This window comes from Palaemon carinicauda, chromosome 29 (genome assembly GCF_036898095.1).
Source record: "Palaemon carinicauda isolate YSFRI2023 chromosome 29, ASM3689809v2, whole genome shotgun sequence".
Lineage (NCBI taxonomy): Eukaryota > Metazoa > Arthropoda > Malacostraca > Decapoda > Palaemonidae > Palaemon > Palaemon carinicauda.
The window spans coordinates 66898423-66917945 of record NC_090753.1 but is presented as its reverse complement, the minus strand read 5'-3'; the positions used below and the strand labels follow the sequence as shown (position 1 = coordinate 66917945).

At 40.1% G+C, this 19523-nt stretch overlaps 1 protein-coding gene across 1 annotated transcript in view; it reads left to right on the top strand.

The window, feature by feature from the left end:
* The window catches only part of LOC137622210 (heparan sulfate 2-O-sulfotransferase 1-like), a 60907-nt gene extending 42409 nt beyond the window's left edge, over positions 1-18498 (top strand). The window contains exons 10-11 of the mRNA XM_068352677.1: positions 1830-4383; positions 11242-18498. Coding sequence (XP_068208778.1) covers positions 1830-1849 — 20 coding nt within the window. The 3' untranslated portion in view covers positions 1850-4383; positions 11242-18498. The remainder of the gene's footprint in view (positions 1-1829; positions 4384-11241) is intronic.
* The last annotated feature ends 1025 nt before the right edge of the window (positions 18499-19523 follow it).

Below are 19523 nucleotides of genomic sequence, written 5' to 3'. Positions count from 1 at the left end.
AACAAAAGCAATCAACCACCTGCCTAGTGGATAAAAGGTTTTAAAGGTTGATTGTTAGAGTTCATTGTTTTGTAAGACACTTCCACCCAGGCTTTGTCGATGAGATTTAGAGCATGGAAATTGTTGAAGTGGTTCTTCAAAATCTATTCCAAGTGTTAACTGTCTACCAGAGGTGATCTCGAAACACCTTTGAATAAGGCCTTTCATGTATAGTTTCTTTAAGTGGACGAGAAAGAATCGTATTGGGGGCTGGAACCTTTCTGCGATTAATAAAAATTCCCTTGACAATTCACTCTCTATTTCCAGGAGCAGGTGCATTGTCTTTGACAATGAGGGTCTTATGTTGCAACTGTTTCTCCCGGAGGTATTTTTCCGTACTGGGCAAAAACTCTTTGTGTCCATTCAATGATCTGCCTAGTTACCCTGGCTTATTATTAGAACTCTATATCCTGCATTGGTTTTCTTATATCACGTTGTTTGTCTTGAAAACCCTGGGATTTTTGGAATGGTTAAGAAGTAAAGGCTTGACTTCAAAGTCCCCACTTGTATTCCCACACAGCAACAATGTTTGGATATCTTTCCTAGGCTCATCACCTGCCAACAATTTCTCAACTTCCTTGATGGTCTTACTTTTCTGGTAGATAAAGACGACACTCTTTATGCAAAATAAGCATCTTTAATGGCTTTATTTTTAAAAATCATGCAGGTTGTTGATATAATGTGCCATACTCTGGAAATGTTGGTTAAGGGGTCATCTTCAAATTTACAGTTACTATCTCCTTTCTTACATCTACTGTGATTCTAAAAACCTTCCTCTATGCTTTATCATGGCTATTGCTAATTTTCTTAGAGGACAATGTGTATGGATAAACAATAACAATTTTAAATAAGGGAAATTAACGAAAACTTCAATAGAAAAATTTTTTGTGGGTCTGAATTTGACAAGAGCGACGAGTAAATTGTGTCGGTTCCATTTGTTTCGGACCATAGAGGTTCTCTATCACCATCACTCCTGGCTGTCTCCTGCTTTTGGCCAAAAGGTTAAGCATCTTCAGAGGTGGGATCCTCTTTATATCAGAGCTTTATAGCCTGGAGATGGTAACCTCAGTCCAGTGTCTACCTTGCAACTATATGAATACCTGTCCTCTGAGGGTAGTTTGTCTCAAAATGCCCAGACCAACAAGTCCCTTTCTACAGGGACTACCTGTATTCTAATGCCCTCCCTTATTAGATTTTGTGTTATGAAGAATCAGATAGTACTCAGTCCAGAGCATCAACATGTATGATTCACTGTTGCTGATGACTGTGTTTGATGCAAAATGTAAAGCACAATTCAAGTTTGACTTTTGATTCCTGGTAGAATCCAATTCCCACAGCTTCAGTGTTTTCTATCTTTGATTTTTCATCCTTTCCCCTCTGATTTTCCCCTTTTCTTGTTATAATTTTCATTGCTTATATAAGAATAAATCTGGTTCACTCAAGTGGAAATTTGCAATAGTAACTTATGTGTCTGGTTGAATTATTGAAGGATAATAGCCAAGAAATTTAGTCAGTGAAACCATTTACTGTATCTTAAGAAATTGATTACGTAACTTTGTGGTGATGTTAATCTAATTTATGTAATATTCCTTATTACAGGTCATTGAAAATATATTTTGTAAATGCATCTGTCCAGAAAAGGGTAACAGTAAAATTTAAGTATCAGAGAAGCTGGTAAATAATGTACAAGAATATTAAGACGAGACAATATGATAGATAAGAGATTAATTACTATAGTTAAATTTAAGGAGAATTTTTGCAATCAATTTAACCTGTTTATATCTTTACAGATCCCCTAGAGGCTTCATGAAGCAATAGAATCCAGTTGAGGCGAGGTAATGGATCTTAGAATTGAGTTTTTTATTAGCAAAGTTGGAGACAGGAATTCCCGGCACACGTCGCTCGTGAAGAAGTGCACCTTGTCACATATCATTACTGAGTGGAGAGTTTCTGTAGCCCAGCCAACCACCGAGGCCATCTCTCCTTACACTATCTGTTTGGTTACATGCCACACATTAACCCTTTTACCCCCAATGGACGTACTGGTACGTTTCACAAAGCTCATCCCTTTACCCCCAAGGACGTACCGGGTCCTTGCAAAAAACTGTTTTACATTTTTTTTTTTTTGCATATTTTTGACAACTTTATGAGAAACTTCAGGCATTTTCAAAAATAACGAGAACAACCTGACTTCTCTATGACAAAAATTAAGGCTGTTAAGAGTAATTTAGAAAAATATACTGTGTTGCAAAATGTGCTTGAAAAAAAAAAAGCCTGGGGGTTAAGGGTTGGAAAGTTCCAAATAGCATTGGGGGTAAAAGGGTTAAGATTGTGAAAGGGTGCACTACCTTAGAGCGTGGTGCGTCAGGAATTCCAGTGTCTTGCTGTACATCCTGTTAACGTTACGATGTCGGTAACTCTTTGACACTCGGAGTGAAACGAGAAATACTAGATAGAGGGGCACATGGTCTCACTCTTTTGTATTCAGTACCTTCTATTTATTACAGATGCGCCTTATCTTACAAGTTAGATACTCATTCATAACACAAATAGAAGACATAGTACTGTATGCTGGCTTGCGTATGATAAACTTCTTCGTCATGATGCGTTTGGTATCTGGAAATAACGTATGTAGCAAGTGTACGGTGTACGAACTGTGTACAGTCTGTTGTTATTATATCAGTAGAACAATATTGTGACGTAGATAATACCGTATTTTATATTTTCTGTTTTTATTAAGGTTAGTCTTTATGTAGGTGGGATTTAGCGGTAGTTAAAGGTTAGTGTTTCTACAAGTGAAATTCCCCGTTCAAGGGTTACGGTGTTCGTAGCTTCTTCAAAACAGTGCGAGCCGATTTTACCTTACGCCCGCTCGATAAACATTTTCTTTTACCCTGTGATGTACGAGGTTTTGTATGGAAGAGGAAATTGTATATATTTTAAAGAAAGATTTATGAAAATGTCTGAATGGAAGTTAAGAATGTCGAAGTAATGAATGGGTTTTTATATTTAGATTAAAGAAAATGTATATTTCTTTCAGGCCTGGTTACATCCTGTGTCATACTCTAGCGTACTGTATTTCCTCTTCTTTCATAATTTTATGCTTATACATTACTTTGTGTGGTGGACCCAGAACTATGGCATCTTTAGAAAATATTTCCCCAGTGTCATTAATTCTTGTTCTTTAGATAGATAAAGTCTGTGTATGTATATATTTAATTTTTGTAGTAGTTATGCATGTAATTTCTATGTAAAACTGTAATGTACATATGCCACATTCAAGTAGTTTTGAGAACATTTTTATATACCCAGTTTAGCGTCATGAAACTTGAAAGATTTGAAAAACAGAATTTTGATAGAATTTCTTGATTTTTAGTTTGTCCGATGTTCATATTGCTTCTTCTCTAGAAGCTTGGTTTAATCAACCTATTTCTGTAAAACGTTAAAATGTCCCCATTTTCCTCCCTTCGATGAACACGCACTTGGTAAAGGAGTGAGTACTCTAGTGCATTAAAGCTTCTAGATACCACTTGGGGAATCAGGTTAGGGACTGAATTAAATGAATTTTTGATTGATTGATTGATTCTAGGTTTTCTGGCATCCTGACATCGAAGGTCATTGATGCCGAAATGTATTTCTGAGCTACCGCAAAAGAAGTAATTGGCCTTAAAATCCCAATATAACAAACATGGAAAACAAAATTAAAAAATGCTTTAATGAAGCCAAATTATCTTTTTAAAAGACATGATTTTAGGCCTTGCTACTTCCTCCAGTCGCCTTGGTGATAGCGAAGGTAGCGGCAGTAGGGCATTCAGCGTATGAAACTTCATTTGTTTTGGATAACGGGGGAGGGTGGGCTGTGGCACCTAGCAGTACTGGCCAAACTCGGCTGAATCCTTCGTCAGGCTGGGAGGAGCAGAGAGAGGAAAGGTCCCCATTTATTCCTTTGCTTGATGTCAGCTACACCCCAAAATTGGGGGAAGTACCTTGGTAAATAGGATGTGATTTTTAAAATGGATAATGTCAGCTTAAACTTGTCGGTCTGAGCTGGTGAACTCAAATGCCATGTTTTAAGGTTTCGTTTATAGTAAAACGCATAGTAAAACGCCGTAAATATAGACCTCCGACCCCTTAATGTAGGAATAACATTAGGAAAGAGGAAGACTAACATCATATGTTATAACAAAAACAAAATCTGAAGAGGAAGAAGTCATCATTTCCTCAATAATCAAGAAGCCAAGAAGCTTAACCTTCTTTCTAGAAACATCCTTCTACATCATCAAAATTACCAGCAAAGGAAGGTAAAAATAAATACAACAGGCCTATATACATTGTAATAAATATGTTATTTTCATTAGTAAAATAAATTTTTGAATATACTTACCCGATAATCATGTAGCTGTCAACTCCGTTGCCCAACAGAATTCTACGCACGGGATACACCAGCGATCGCTATACAAGAGGGGGGTGTACTCACCAGCGCCACCTGTGGCCAGGTACTGCAGTACTTCTTGTTGACACCACCTCAATTTTTCCTCGGTCCACTGGTTCTCTATGGGGAGGAAGGGTGGGTCAATTAAATCATGATTATCAGGTAAGTATATTCAAAAATTTATTTTACTAATGAAAATAACATTTTTCAATATTAATCTTACCCGATAATCATGTAGCTGATTCACACCCAGGGAGGTGGGTGAAAACCAGTGTACATGTATATCAAGAAGCTAAGTATCCCGTATTTCATATTATCAGTTATTCAAAATAACAATGAAATAATAAGTACCTGGTAAGGAAGTCGACTTGAACCATTACTCTGCCTTTAATAAGTTCGTCTTCCTTACTGAGCGCAGCGTTCCTCTTAGGAGGCTGAACAACTCTAAGGTGCTGAAGTATAAAGGGCTGCAACCCATACTAAAGGACCTCTACACAACCTCTAACCTAGGCGCTTCTCAAGAACGAATTGACCACCCGCCAAATCAACTAGGATGCGGAAGGCTTCTTAGCCTACCGTAACAACCCAAAAACAACAATAAAAGCATTCAAGAGAAAGGTTAAAAAAGGTTATGGGATTAAGGGAATGTAGTGGCTGAGCCCTCACCTACTACTGCACTCGCTGCTACGAATGGTCCCAGGGTGTAGCAGTTCTCGTAAAGAGACTGGACATCTTTGAGATAAAATGATGCAAACACTGACTTGCTCCTCCAATAGGTTGCATCCATAATACTCTGCAGAGAACGGTTCTGTTTGAAGGCCATCGAAGTAGCTACAGCTCTCACTTCGTGGGTCCTTACCTTCAGCAAAGCAAGGTCTTCATCCTTCATGTGAGAATGAGCTTCTCTAATCAGAAGCCTTATGTAATACGAAACTGCGTTTTTGGACATAGGCATCGAAGGTTTCTTGATGGCACACCATAAGGCTTCTGATTGTCCTCGTATAGGTTTTGACCTTTTAAGATAATACTTTAGAGCTCTGACAGGGCAAAGAACTCTCTCTTGCTCGTTACCCACCATGTTGGAGAGGCTAGGAATTTCAAACGATCTAGGCCAAGGACGTGAAGGAAGTTCATTTTTTGCCAAAAACCCGAGCTGTAAGGAACATGTTGCTGTTTCGGATGTGAATCCTATGTTCCTGCTGAAGGCGTGAACCTCACTAACTCTTTTGGCTGTTGCAAGGCAGACGAGGAAAAGAGTTTTGAGAGTAAGGTCTTTGAAAGAGGCTGACTGGAGAGGTTCAAATCTAGGAGAAATCAGGAACCTTAAGACTACGTCTAGATTCCAGCCTGGAGTGGACAAGCGACGTTCTTTAGAGGTCTCGAAAGACTTAAGGATGTCCTGTAGATCCTTGTTGGAGGAAAGATCCAAGCCTCTGTGGCGGAAAACTGATGCCAACATACTTCTGTACCCTTTGATCGTAGGAGCCGAAAGAGATCTAACATTCCTAAGATGTAACAGGAAGTCAGCAACTTGGGTTACAGAGGTATTGGTAGAGGAAACTGCATTGGCTCTGCACCAGCTTCGGAAGACTTCCCACTTGGATTGGTAGACTCTACGAGTGGAAATCCTCCTTGCTCTGGCAATCGCTCTGGCTGCCTCCTTCGAAAAGCCTCTAGCTCTAGAGAGTCTTTCGATAGTCTGAAGGCAGTCAGACGAAGAGCGTGGAGGCTTGGGTGTACCTTCTTTACGTGAGGTTGACGTAGAAGGTCCACTCTTAGAGGGAGAGTCCTGGGAACGTCGACCAGCCATTGCAGTACCTCTGTGAACCATTCTCTTGCAGGCCAAAGGGGAGCAACCAACGTCAGCCGTGTCCCTTCGTGAGAGACGAACTTCTGAATAACTCTGTTGATGATCTTGAACGGCGGGAATGCATAAAGATCGAGATGGGACCAATCCAGCAGAAAAGCATCCACGTGAACTGCTGCCGGGTCTGGAATTGGGGAACAGTACAATGGGAGCCTCTTGGTCATGGAGGTGGCGAACAGATCTATCGTTGGCTGACCCCACAAGGTCCAAAGTCTGTTGCACACGTCCTTGTGAAGGGTCCATTCTGTGGGGATGACTTGACCCTTCCTGCTGAGGCTATCTGCCGAGACATTCATATTGCCCTGAATGAATCTCGTTACCAGCTTGAGGTTTCGACTTCTTGACCAAATGAGGAGGTCCCTTGCTATCTCGTACAGCTTCATCGAATGAGTCCCTCCCTGCTTGGAGATGTATGCCAAGGCTGTGGTGTTGTCGGAGTTCACCTCCACCACCTTGTTTAGCAGGAGGGACTTGAAGTTCATTAAGGCCAAATGTACTGCCAACAACTCCTTGCAATTGATGTGAAGAGTTTCCTGTTCCTTGTTCCATGTCCCCGAGCATTCCTGTCCGTCCAAGGTCGCGCCCCAGCCCGAGTCTGATGCGTCCGAATAGAGATGAAGATTTGGGGTCTGAACAGCTAACGAGAGACCCTCCTTGAGAAGGATGTTGCTCTTCCACCACATGAGAGTAGTCTTCATCTCTTTGGTAACAGGAATAGAGACCGCTTCGAGTGTCATATTCTTGTCCCAGTGAGCTGCTAGATGGAATTGAAGGGGGCGGAGGTGGAGTTTCCCTAACTCGGTGAACAGGGCTAACGATGACAGGGTCCCTGTTAGACTCATCCACTGTCTCACCGAGCATCTGTTCCTCTTCAGCATGCTCAGAATGCACTCTAGGGCTTGGTTGATTCTTGGGGCCGACGGAAAAGCCCGAAAAGCTTGACTCCGAATCTCCATTCCCAGGTAAACGATGGTTTGGGAAGGAATAAGCTGGGACTTTTCTAAGTTGACCAAAAGACCCAGTTCCTTGGTCAAGTCCAAAGTCCAATTGAGACTCTCCAGACAGCGACGACTTGTGGGGGCTCTTAACAGCCAGTCGTCTAAATAAAGGGAGGCTCTGATGTCCGCCAAGTGGAGGAATTTCGCAATATTCCTCATCAGTCGCGTAAACACCATAGGTGCCGTGCTTAGGCCAAAACACAGGGCTTGGAATTGGTACACAACCTTTCCAAAAACGAATCTCAGAAAAGGTTGGGAGTCTGGATGAATGGGGACGTGAAAGTAAGCGTCTTTCAGATCCAACGAGACCATCCAGTCCTCCTGCCTGACCGCTGCTAGGACCGACTTCGTCGTCTCCATAGTGAACATCTGCTTGGTGACATAAGCATTGAGCGCACTGACGTCCAGCACCGGTCTCCAACCTCCTGTCTTCTTGGCCACCAGAAAGAGACGGTTGTAGAAGCCCGGGGATTGATGATCCCGGACTATCACCACTGCCTCCTTCTGTAACAGGAGCGACACCTCTTGATGTAACGCTAGCCTCTTGTCCTTTTCCTTGTAGTTGGGAGAGAGGTTGATGGGAGAAGTGGTCAGAGGGGGATTGCGGCAGAATGGTATCTTGTAACCCTCCCTTAGCCACTTGACAGACTGGGCGTCTGCACCTCTTCTTTCCCAAGCATGCCAGAAGATCTTGAGTCTGGCTCCTACAGCTGTCTGGAGAGGATGAGAGTCAATGTTTGCCTTTCGAAGACTTGGTACCTTTCTTGGACCTGCCCCTGTGACCGTCTGGGCGGGTACCTCCTCGGCTGGGGGCTCTGCCACGAAAGGGCGGAATAAATCTGGTAGCAGGAGTATCAGCCACTGGGGTGCGGTAAGTTCTAGGAACTGAAGGAGCAACCTTAGCCTTCCGTGCTGAAGAGGCCACAAGGTCATGCGTGTCCTTCTGAATAAGAGCCGCAGACAATTCCTTGATAAGATCCTCGGGAAACAGGAACTTAGAAAGAGGAGCAAAAAGTAACTGTGACCTTTGGCAAGAGGTAATACCAGTGGAAAGGAAGGAGCAAAGTTGTTCCCTTTTCTTGAGGACTCCCGATACAAACATAGAGGCAAGTTCGCCGGAACCATCGCGAATTGCTTTGTCCATACAGGACATGATCAGCATGGCCGAGTCTTTGTCAGATGGGGCAGTCTTCTTGCTCAAGGCCCCCAGGCACCAGTCGAGAAAATTAAAAATTTCAAAGGCGCGAAAGACTCCCTTCAAGAAGTGGTCCAGGTCAGAAAAGGTCCAGCAGACCTTAGAGCGTCTCATAGCCGACCTTCGTGGAGAGTCAACCAAACTTGAGAAGTCAGCTTGGGCAGAGGCAGGGACCCCCAAGCCTGGTTCCTCTCCTGTGGCATACCAGACGCCCGCCTTAGACGTCAGCTTAGGAGGTGGAAACATAAAAGACGTCTTTCCCAGTTGCTGCTTGGACTGCAACCAATCCCCTAACATTCTCAAAGCTCTCTTTGAAGATCTAGCGAAGACGAGCTTAGTGTAGGCAGACTTAACAGGTTGCATGCCTAGAGAGAGCTCGGATGGAGGAGAGCGAGGGGTAGCAGAAACAAAGTGATCCGGGTAAAGCTCTCTGAACAGAGCCAGGACCTTGCGAAAGTCGATGGAGGGTGGCAATGACTTGGGTTCCTCCACGTCAGATGAAGGATCATCCAGGTGAGCAGCTTCATCCTCAGAAACCTCATCACCTGAGGGTTGAGAAGCGAGAGGTAAAGTTAAAGCGGTCTGTTGAATGGCTGAATCCTGAAGAGCGGGTGCATGCGCACTTGCGGATTCATCCTCAAGTCTCTGTTGAAGAGGATGAGGGCTGGTAATGACAAAGTCATGAGGCTGGGATGAAGGAGGTTCTGCGGAGGTCTGAGGAGCAAGCGTGGTGAGAGGCGACTGTAGTAAAGCATGAGGCTCATGCTGCCTAGACTGCGGTTCAAGTTGAATGGGAAGAGGTTCAAGCTGAGGAGAAAGTGGCAGATGCATGCGTTGAGGTGGCTGACTCATAGCATGAGGTTCCTGCCTCAAGAGATGCGCTTGTTTCAAGGGTTGAGGTGGCTGCGCAGAGAGAGGCTCTTGTCTCACGAGTTGAGGTTCTTGAGGTGCTTGCCTCGAGAGTTGAGGTTCTCGCCTCGAGGAAAGTGGAGGTGGCTGCTGCGAGAGTTGAGGTGGCTGCCTCAAGGATGGTAGAGGTTGTCGTACCTCAAGAGGTTGCTGCCTCGAGGATGGTTGTAATGCAAGATACTCCTGCCTCAAGGGTAGAGGAGGTTGTAAAGCATAAGGCTCCTGCCCCCATTGTTGAGGAGGTTGCTGCGTGGTAAGAGGCTCCTGCCTCAAGGAAAGTGGAGGTTGCTGCACAGCGCTGGTATCTGGCAACTCCCAACGCGGCAGCTCACGCATGGAGGTAGCTTGAGGAACCTCAACCTCATACGTCTGGCAGATTGGACTGCGCAGAGGAGGAGGAGCGCTCGCAGGAGGAGGTGTAACCTTCTCTGCCTGAAACTCCCGCATCAACACCGCAAGCTGCGACTGCATAGTCTGCAGCAAAGCCATCTTAGGATCAACAGCAGTTGAGGTCTGTTGAGGCAAAGCTTTAACAGAAGTTGAGGTCTGCTGAGGCATCGCCTTACCTCTCTTAGGAGGCGTGCAGTCACATGATGACTGCGGCGAGTCCGAGCTAGCCCAATGGCTACACCCTGGCTGTTGGACTCGCGCGGTCTGGACTTTACGCTTAAGAGGTCTTGAGACCTGAGTCCAGCGTTTTCTCCCAGAAAAATCTTCTGCAGACGAGGAAATTAAGGGCTCAATCGTCTGAGAGTGGAAGTGACGATCTCTATAAGATATGCCCGCAACCACTGAGGATACTACTGTGCGCCGATCAAGGCCTGCCGAACCCTTTTGCCCTTCGACATTGCTTCTCCCCTGGGCTTGGGAGCTTGCAAGAGGTCCCGGACTGGGAGGACGACTGGCACGCACAGAAGTATCCTCACACGCAACACTGACACTGACACTAGCACTAGGCACAGCACTGGCACTACCACTTCCCACTGCACTTTTCACTTTAAGTTCCTTGACGTCTGCCAAGAGGAACTTGTGGTCACTCACTACCGACTCCACCTTATCACCTAAAGCCTGAATGGCACGTAAAACATCCGACATATCAGGCTGAGCACTAATAGTAGGTTCGGGGGTAGCCACTACAGGGGGAGGAAAAGGTTGAGGATCATGGGGGGAGGAATAAAGTAAAGAGCGAGCCGAACTCCTCCTAACTCTCTCTCTCTCTAACTTAGTGGTATACTTGAGGAATCGAATAAAATCAAGTTCCGAAAGTCCGGCACATTCCTCACATCGATCTTCCAACTGACAGGATTTTCCCCTACAGTCGGAACAAACGGTGTGAGGATCAACCGAGGCCTTCGGAAGCCGCCTAATACAAGTCCTACATCGTCTTTGGGGAGGAGCTTGAGAATGGTCGGACATCTTGAATCAGAGAACAGTCAAGGGGGATTCCAAAATAAAGCTAAAGATCGTTATACCAATAATCAAAATTAATCCAAAAGCTATCTAAGCTAAGGGAAAAGCTTCCTGTATAGCGAAAGCTGAAATCTCAGAGCAATACTAAACCAAAACCGTGAACAAAGACTCCAAAATTATAAGCGTATCCATGTAGGTCTTGCCGGAAGCACGACAGAGGAAAAATTGAGGTGGTGTCAACAAGAAGTACTGCAGTACCTGGCCACAGGTGGCGCTGGTGAGTACACCCCCCTCTTGTATAGCGATCGCTGGCGTATCCCGTGCGTAGAATTCTGTCGGGCAACGGAGTTGACAGCTACATGATTATCGGGTAAGATTAATATTGAAAAAGGCATAATGATGGACTCAAAAGGACATTGCTAAAAGCCATTCTTCGTAATAGTGATAACAATACGACAGAATTAAAAGTAATTTGAATTTTTCCAACCGATACAAACCTGTAGCTATTTATAGGGATTATCTTCCGTAGATAATCCTTTTAAATAGCAAAGGATTGGTATTTAGGATTACAGGGTTGTGGTTGGCGATGTGGTAACGTCCCTGACTGGTGAACGCCAGACTGAGGTTCGAATCCCGCTCAAACTTGTTAGTTTCTTTAGTCACTGCAACCTCACCATCCTTGTGAGCAAGGATGGAGGGGTTTGAGGGAGCCTATAGGTCTATCTGCTGAGTCATCAGCAGCCATTGCCTGGCCTTCCTTAGTCCTAGCTTAGGTGGAGAGGGGACTTGGGCGCTGATCATATGCATATATGGTCAGTCTCTAGGGCATTGTCCTACTTCATAGGGTAATGTCACTCTCCTTTGCCTCTGCCATTCATGAGTGGCCTTTAAGCCTTTAAACAGATAAAGACTATTCACAATAAAAAGGAGAAAATTGTAAATTTAGAACTTTATAGGTAAAGGTTGATTAAACCAAGCTTGTGGTGAAAAGGCAATATGATCGGGGGAGGTTCATAGAAAAAATAAAAGAATAAAGGTATTTTCAAGAGAGATTCCCGATGTATAACTTTAATCTGTAAGTTATACCTTGAAATAGAAGTAAAGATATTAGAAAAATAATTCATCATTGAGGCACAACTTAGATGAACAATAGTCTGCCATTGAATCTTGCACGAGAACCAGTGCGTTAATTTTATAGAGTTTCTTGTAAATAGACTTTTGATCGTTATCTCTCCCTTATATTTTTAGTTCATAACACCGTATAGTATTTATATACTTTTTACGTATACCATATATTTTTTTATGTTTGTCAGTGCAGTAGATATTTATTTTTTATCAACAACATATCTGGTTCTTGAAGTGCAGTACATATTAGCTTGTTATTCCAGAGTCTTGCCTTTTGCAGGAAAAGTTTTCTGTGCTCAATAGATTTATTGATTTTAGTGTCAATGACTTAGCCAGGGTTAATGTGAATCATCAAATAATGTTGCGTTTTTCTCTCTCCGAAGGTTTAGTTTAGAGATGAGTTGTGGACGGTAATGATTTATACGATAATTGTCCCAGATGTTGGTTATACGTATATATTGAAAGTTTAATTTTGAAGGTTCGTTTTTTCATGGAGAATCAAGTATTTTTTCTTTCCTAATGTTGCGTATTTCTTTCCGATGGTTTAGTTTAGAGACAAGGTGTGGATGATAATGACTTATAAAATAATCTTCCCAGATGTTGGTTATATACTTTTTTCCTTCCCTAACTTTATCATCAATCTTCCTAGAAGAGCTTTTAAATTTTAATTTTTCTTCAAGTGGTCAAAAGTTTAGTGCTGTACCTTCACCAGGGTGTGTTTAAGTCTTCAATCTGTGAGTGCACAAATTGTACTGGTAATGATGATGTCAAGGATATACTTTTGTGAAATACCAAAGGCAGATATAATGCTCCTGACACCTATGTTAGATTGTGCCAACGCCAGATTTCAGTTCAACTTGGGAATAGAGAAACGATAACTATTTTTCTATGTACGATAGTAGTGTAAAAACTTTGAGGGCACATGCGCAATACGAGACTTCAGTTTTGAAACATGTCTTTTCCATATCTTGTAATTAACTCTTTTTACCCCCTAAGGACGTACTGGTACGTTTCACAAAACTCATCCCTTTACCCCCATGGACGTACCGGTACGTCCTTGCAAAAAACTGCTATTTAAATTTTTTTTTTTTTTTTTGCATATTTTTGATAATTTTTTGAGAAACTTCAGGTATTTTCCAAGAAAATAAGACCAACCTGACCTCTCTATGATGAAAATTAAGGCTGTTAGAGCAATTTTAAAAAATATACTGCAAAATGTGCTTGGAAAAAATTAACCCCTTGGTGGTTAAGGGTTGGAAATTTCCAAATAGCCTGGGGGTAAAAGGGTTAATGAATATAAGGTTGTATTGATTTTTTGTTATCTGTTGTGTAAACTGTGTTTATAGGTTTTCATCTGCAGTACACGTAGTTTTAGAATTGAGAACATTACTAGTTGTGTAGCCAAGTATATTATGATTGTAAGGGTTATGAGCCTATACATTTATTCTTATTGCTTCTATATACTTTTAAAAATATATGATTTATATATTGATAGGTTGCTGGACTCGAGAATCTTGCCATTTTTTTATCAGCATATATTAAAAATGCAAATAATGCAGTTTTATCTTGGTTAAGGGAAATATTTTTACTGTAATGTACAACACAAGTGTACAGTAATTTTTTTTTATAATACTACAGTACTTCCCATCCGTAAGATTTTATTTTTATTTATTGTAAGATTTTATTTTTGTTTATTAAAGATAACTTTGGCGATTGCAAGTACTGTCTAGAATGAAACATACATTATAACATACTGTTGTACCAAATTTTTTTTTACGGTCTAATTAATAAGTAAATTGTATAATTATGCAGAAATGTTTATTTAGTTGAAGATAAGAACTCTTGCCATTTATTTAAATTAACTATTCTTGAATAGAGTAATACCTCAGGATACAAAGGTTTCAGAATACAAAAAACTCTATCATACGAAGATTTTTCTGTTCCATATTACAAAAAAAATATTAACGATACAAAACGAAATTCACGTTGTTAGGTTAAGTATATTGAATGATTCAAATATATTTGGCTCTATTTCATTATACAAAAAAATCACGTTACAAAAGCCACTCCAAAACGAATTAATTTTGTAACGAGTTATTACTGTACTGTATCTGTCAAGTGATAATGAAATTACTGATTTTTCCGAGTCAATAAATCTCACTTCAATTAATGCTTAAGTGTTTATATTAAATCATTGTTGGCATTATCTATAAATTTGTAAAATTTGTAACGAGGTATTACTCCATCAGTCGAGTGCGAGTGAAATTACTGATTTTTGCAAGTCAATACATCTCACTTCAATTATTGCTTAAGTGTTTATATTAAATCATTGTTGGTATTATCTATAAATTTGTAACGAGGTATTACTGTATGTCGAGTGCGAGTGAAATTACTGATTTTTTGCAAGTCAATACATCTCATTTCAATTATTGCATAAGTGTTTATATTGGCATTATCTAAAAATAGATCTGAAATCTATATGAAAGATCCAGTACAGCATCATGCACGAGTGTACCAGGTTGTTAAATACGTTCCAAGGTCTCTCTAGTTAGATCTGTTGTAGATTATAATTTTACGCAAGGGTGACTTTCTACTTGTAAAAGCCTCGAAGCGCTTCGAGTTTACGAGACGGAGCAAGGAACTGGAATAAGAATTTGACTATCAGCGTAACGATCTCGTCGCCTATAGTGTTAGAGAAGCAAGTGTTTGAATAGCCTCGAGGGCTTCAAAAGATGATCTGCTTCTGCTACATGCGAGAATGAAGTCTACGATAACTTTGATAAACAGAAAGCATGCTAGCCATTAGCGTACACACGATAATGTAGTGTGTTAATGAAGTAAATGTTTGAATAGCCACGGGTGCTTCAAAAGATGATCTGCTTCTGCAACACGAGAATAAATTCTACGATAACTTTGATAAACAGAAAGCATGCTAACCGTTAGCGTACGCACGATAGTGTCGGCAGGCATTTACTTACAACATTGTATCTGAAATGCTGCCGGCGTGAGAACTACCTCAGTAAGATTTGTTTTGCTAGCTTGTTAACAAACCAGAATTTCAGCTGCTTTGGTACATTAAGCAATACTCGGCTTTATTGAGGATTGTAAGGGATACTCGATACCGTGTTAGATATTATATTTGGTATACAGTATTGGGTTTTGGTAATGAGAAAAACTTTCCGAATTGAAGTCTTAGGGTTTATAGAGTATGAGTTTTAATTCTGTAGTCGTATATACTTTTTCCATTTGACATGCTTGTATTTTGTTTTAAAAGTTCAGAAAATTTAAAAATCATATGTTTTATTCCTTATTTCAAGATTGTTTACTTTTCTTTATCCTTACGTAGGCTACATTATGTCTGGAATATGTCTTAATCAACTTTCAACATATTGATGAATTTTAACAAAAATGTAATTAAGAAATCTGACATATAGTATTGACAATTTTGTTTAATGTCTTTAGATGTGTATGTGTAGTAAATGAGTACCAAATTTACGGCAAAATTTACCTCATCTTTTCAATGCAATTTATTTGGAATTTGAAGCATTTCTCCCGACTCAGCTTTATGTGAGTCATGTTTCGTCCAAAAAACGTACATTTTTTGGCTTATGTTTTCAATGTTAATGAAGCGTCTAGGTAGTCTAAACAAAAGTGTTCGACGACGTTTTGTGTTGTGGTAAGAAGTACATTGTGTAAGAAGTATTGAACATTATATGTTTATTGTACATTATATGTTTTGAAGACAATAATTTTAGATAAATCTATGTCACGTTGTTTGAAACACAAAGAAAGTGCTTTTCTTGATTTTTTTATTGATAGGTCGGTAATAAGGAATACGGTATGAGAAGTTAAAGTGTACGGCACTTATAATAGTAAAGAGGCCACAGGAAAATCCAAGTATAGAAACGTTAAGTGCAACCTATATTTCCGAGGCCGAATCTCTCTATAGTTATGAGTAATTTAAATGTAAGCTTGCTTAGCTTGCAGGCAAATATTTTAGTACAACTATTAGCCATTAGAAGGTTTTGTAGTCTATAACTGTAGTTGTGAAACAAAAAAGTATCATATTAAACTGTATTGTTAAATACTTACAGTCCTACAAAATGCTCTTGAAGGTGTAAGAAACTTTAAGCAAAGCTTAATATATATTGAAGATTTTTAAGTTTTTACGAAAACACATAAAATTTATATCATTATATAGTCAAGAAATTTTTCTTATATAAAATTTTTATCATTATATAGTCAAGAAATTTTAATTTAAAAGATATTAGCTTAAAGTTTATTTTATTTAATATTAAAGTATCACTTGAATCCTGTTCATCAAAATTCATTAAAAAAATATCAACTCGCTGCAGTGTAGTTCTGGAATTATTGTAGGGTTGTGAGAAGTTCTACCTACTGGCTGTGACAGTAATCAAGTAGTTTTTTTTTACAAAGCATCCCTCTAATCTCATTTGTATAGCTTTGTACTTTTTACTTTCTGTTGTGTTGGCTTAAAATGTCCCTGCTTCTTGTTTTGCCAGACGGATTTGAGACCCGCTCAAGCACGAACGATTTTTGTGTCTGTAACCTCACTATCCTTGGGAGCCTATAGGTCTACCTGCTGAATCATTAGCAGCTATTGCCTAGCCCTCCCTGGTCTTCGCTTGGGTGCTGATCATGTGTGTATGGTCAATGGGCATTGTCCTGTTATAGCAATGTTACTGTCCCTTGCTTCTGCCATTCCTCCTGAGTCATCAGTAGCTATTGCCTGGCCTTCCTTGGTCTTAGCTTGGGTGCTGATCATGTGTATCTATGGTCAGTGGGCATTGTCCCTTGCTTCTGCCATTCCTCCTGAGTCATCAGTAGCTATTGCCTGGCCCTCCCTGATCTTAGCTGGGGTGCTGATCATGTGTATTTATGGTCAGTGGGCATTGTCCCTTGCTTCTGCCATTCCTCCTGAGTCATCAGTAGCTATTGCCTGGCACTCCCTGGTCTTCACTTTGGTGGAGAAGGGTGCTTGGACTGATCATGTGTATATATGGTCAATGGGTATTGTCCTTCTACGGCACGTGTCACTGTCCCTTGCCTCAGCCATTCATGAGCGACTTTTAAACCCGTGGTGTCTACCTGCAGTCGATTGATCTTTTGGGTTATGCTTCCAGGTTATCCAGCTATAACTGCTTGATGTTCAGATTATAAGCAACTCTATAATATAACTACAGTATTGAAAAAAAATTGAGATTCCATTATATTGTTGACCTCCCTGTAAACTGGTTTTATTTTGTTTTTTCTGTGTTACCAACTACTGGATTGTAAAATGGAAAATGCAGTAAAAGCATCTCAAGTTGGAGTAATTATTTTTCTGGCAAGTCTAGTATTAATTATTAATAGATTCAATTCCAAGCAGATGTGAAACCGTTATTTTACATCCATTGAGGTTACTGTATCAGCAAATTGTGGGGCTTTGTATTTTTGTAATTACAATCAGTTTCTATTGAAATGTACATAGAATGTAAAGTGTAAATCTATATTTATAGAGAAATGGCGAGTGTATTACATTGTTATTCCTCATCCTTCAGACAATTTACGTTTAAAGTCATCGACGCTTTGAAAGCTACGGAATCGAGCAACATTTAATTATGAACCTTTTACTTACTTTACTTTGATGGCTGCTTTTCCGGTCCCATACAGCAGGGGAACCCCACTCTCTACAGGACCTCCACTGTCGTTTTACCTTGTTCGTTCAGAGTATTCAACGTTTCATATCGCGTATTGTTCATTTACTGTTAAATCGTCACCGTCAAAGGACTCATGAAATAAGAAAAGTCTTCAGTTTCCTCTTGAAAGCCTTAATGTCTTCAATCATTCGAATGTTTCGTGGGAGCTTGTTATATAGTCTCGGGGCAGCATATTTTGTAGCTACTGTATTTTTCATCGTTGGTTATTTATATCAGTTGCTCCCACACACTGCAACAAGTTTACTTGTGAAGTATTTTATTTATTAACCCTTTAACCCCCAAAGGACGTACTGGTACGTTTCACAAAACTCATCCCTTTACCCCTATGGACGTACTGGTACGTTTTTGCAAAAAAATGCTATTTAATTTTTTTTTTGCATATTTTTGATAATTTTTTGAGAAACTTCAGACATTTTCCAAGAGAATAAGACCAACCTGACCTCTCTATGACAAAAATTGAGGCTGTTAGAGCAATTTAAAAAAAAATATATATACTGTACTGCAAAATGTGCTTAAAAAAATAACCCCTGGGGTTAAGGGTTGGAAATTTCCAAATAGCCTGGGGGTAAAAGGGTTAAAATTCCTTTGTGATCCATTTTATAAAAAATTTCAATAGGTACAATGAAGACATTAAATGACTATATCAGATTTATTTTATTCAAATTTGAAAATATGCCTAAGATTAGGGTTAGTTTTTATTCCCAATACATTGCACCTAGTTTTTTTAACTATGGATATTGGAAGCAGAATATGGTGTGTGCATATATTTTATTTTATGTTATAACTTTTTGTTACCTGTAATCAACCTCACTGTAATTATAAATTATAATAAAGAAAGAATTCTTCAGTATTTTTATAATAAGCCTTTGCTACAAAATAGATTGAGTAGAGTTAAAGGAGCTCCAAAACACCGGTGCTATCTTTGTTTTCATTCCCTGTGTATGGGTAATGTACCCTTACTGTTTTCATTCCCTGTACAGTATATTTGCTACAAGATAGATTGAGTAGAGTTAAAGGAGCTCCAAAACACCGGGGCTATTTTTGTTTTCATTCCCTGTACAGTATATGGGTAATGTACCCTTACTGTTTTCATTCCCTGTACAGTATATGGGTAATGTACCCTTACTGTTTTCATTCCCTGTACAGTATATGGGTAATGTACCCTTACTGTTTTCATTCCCTGTACAGTATATGGGTAATGTACCCTTACTGTTTTCATTCCCTGTACAGTATATGGGTAATGTACCCTTACTGTGTATGGATAATGGCGTACATTTAGAGCCCCAGATGGCATTGCTCTCCATCTGAATATATTTTCCCATGAGAGGAACAGGAAGGATACAGATAACTCATGAAATCCCAGGAAAAATTCCTTCTAAAAGTCTACGCAGTAATAATAAATCCGAGAGACGTCATCAGTGACAGTCGATAACCAAAATGTACCTGAAGAAAATGACAGAATAAAGTGGACTTGCTAAAGCAAAAAGAAATACCTAAGACATAAACACCTGAGTGAAGACAATTTGCTAAAGCAAGAAAAACACTTAGACATACACACCCGAGTATAGACGATTTGTTAAAGCAAGAAAAATACATAGATATACACATCTGAATAAAGAAGACTTGCTCAAGCAAGAAAACGCTTGCACATACAGACGTGGGCAGAGACGATATGCTAAAGCAAGAAAAACCCTTAGACATACACACCTTAGTGAAGACGACTTGCTAAAGCAAGATAATTACATATACCTTACAATACATATCAGAGTAAAGTCAATTTGCTAAAGCAAGAAAAACTCATAGGTATACACACCTGAGTAAAGACGAC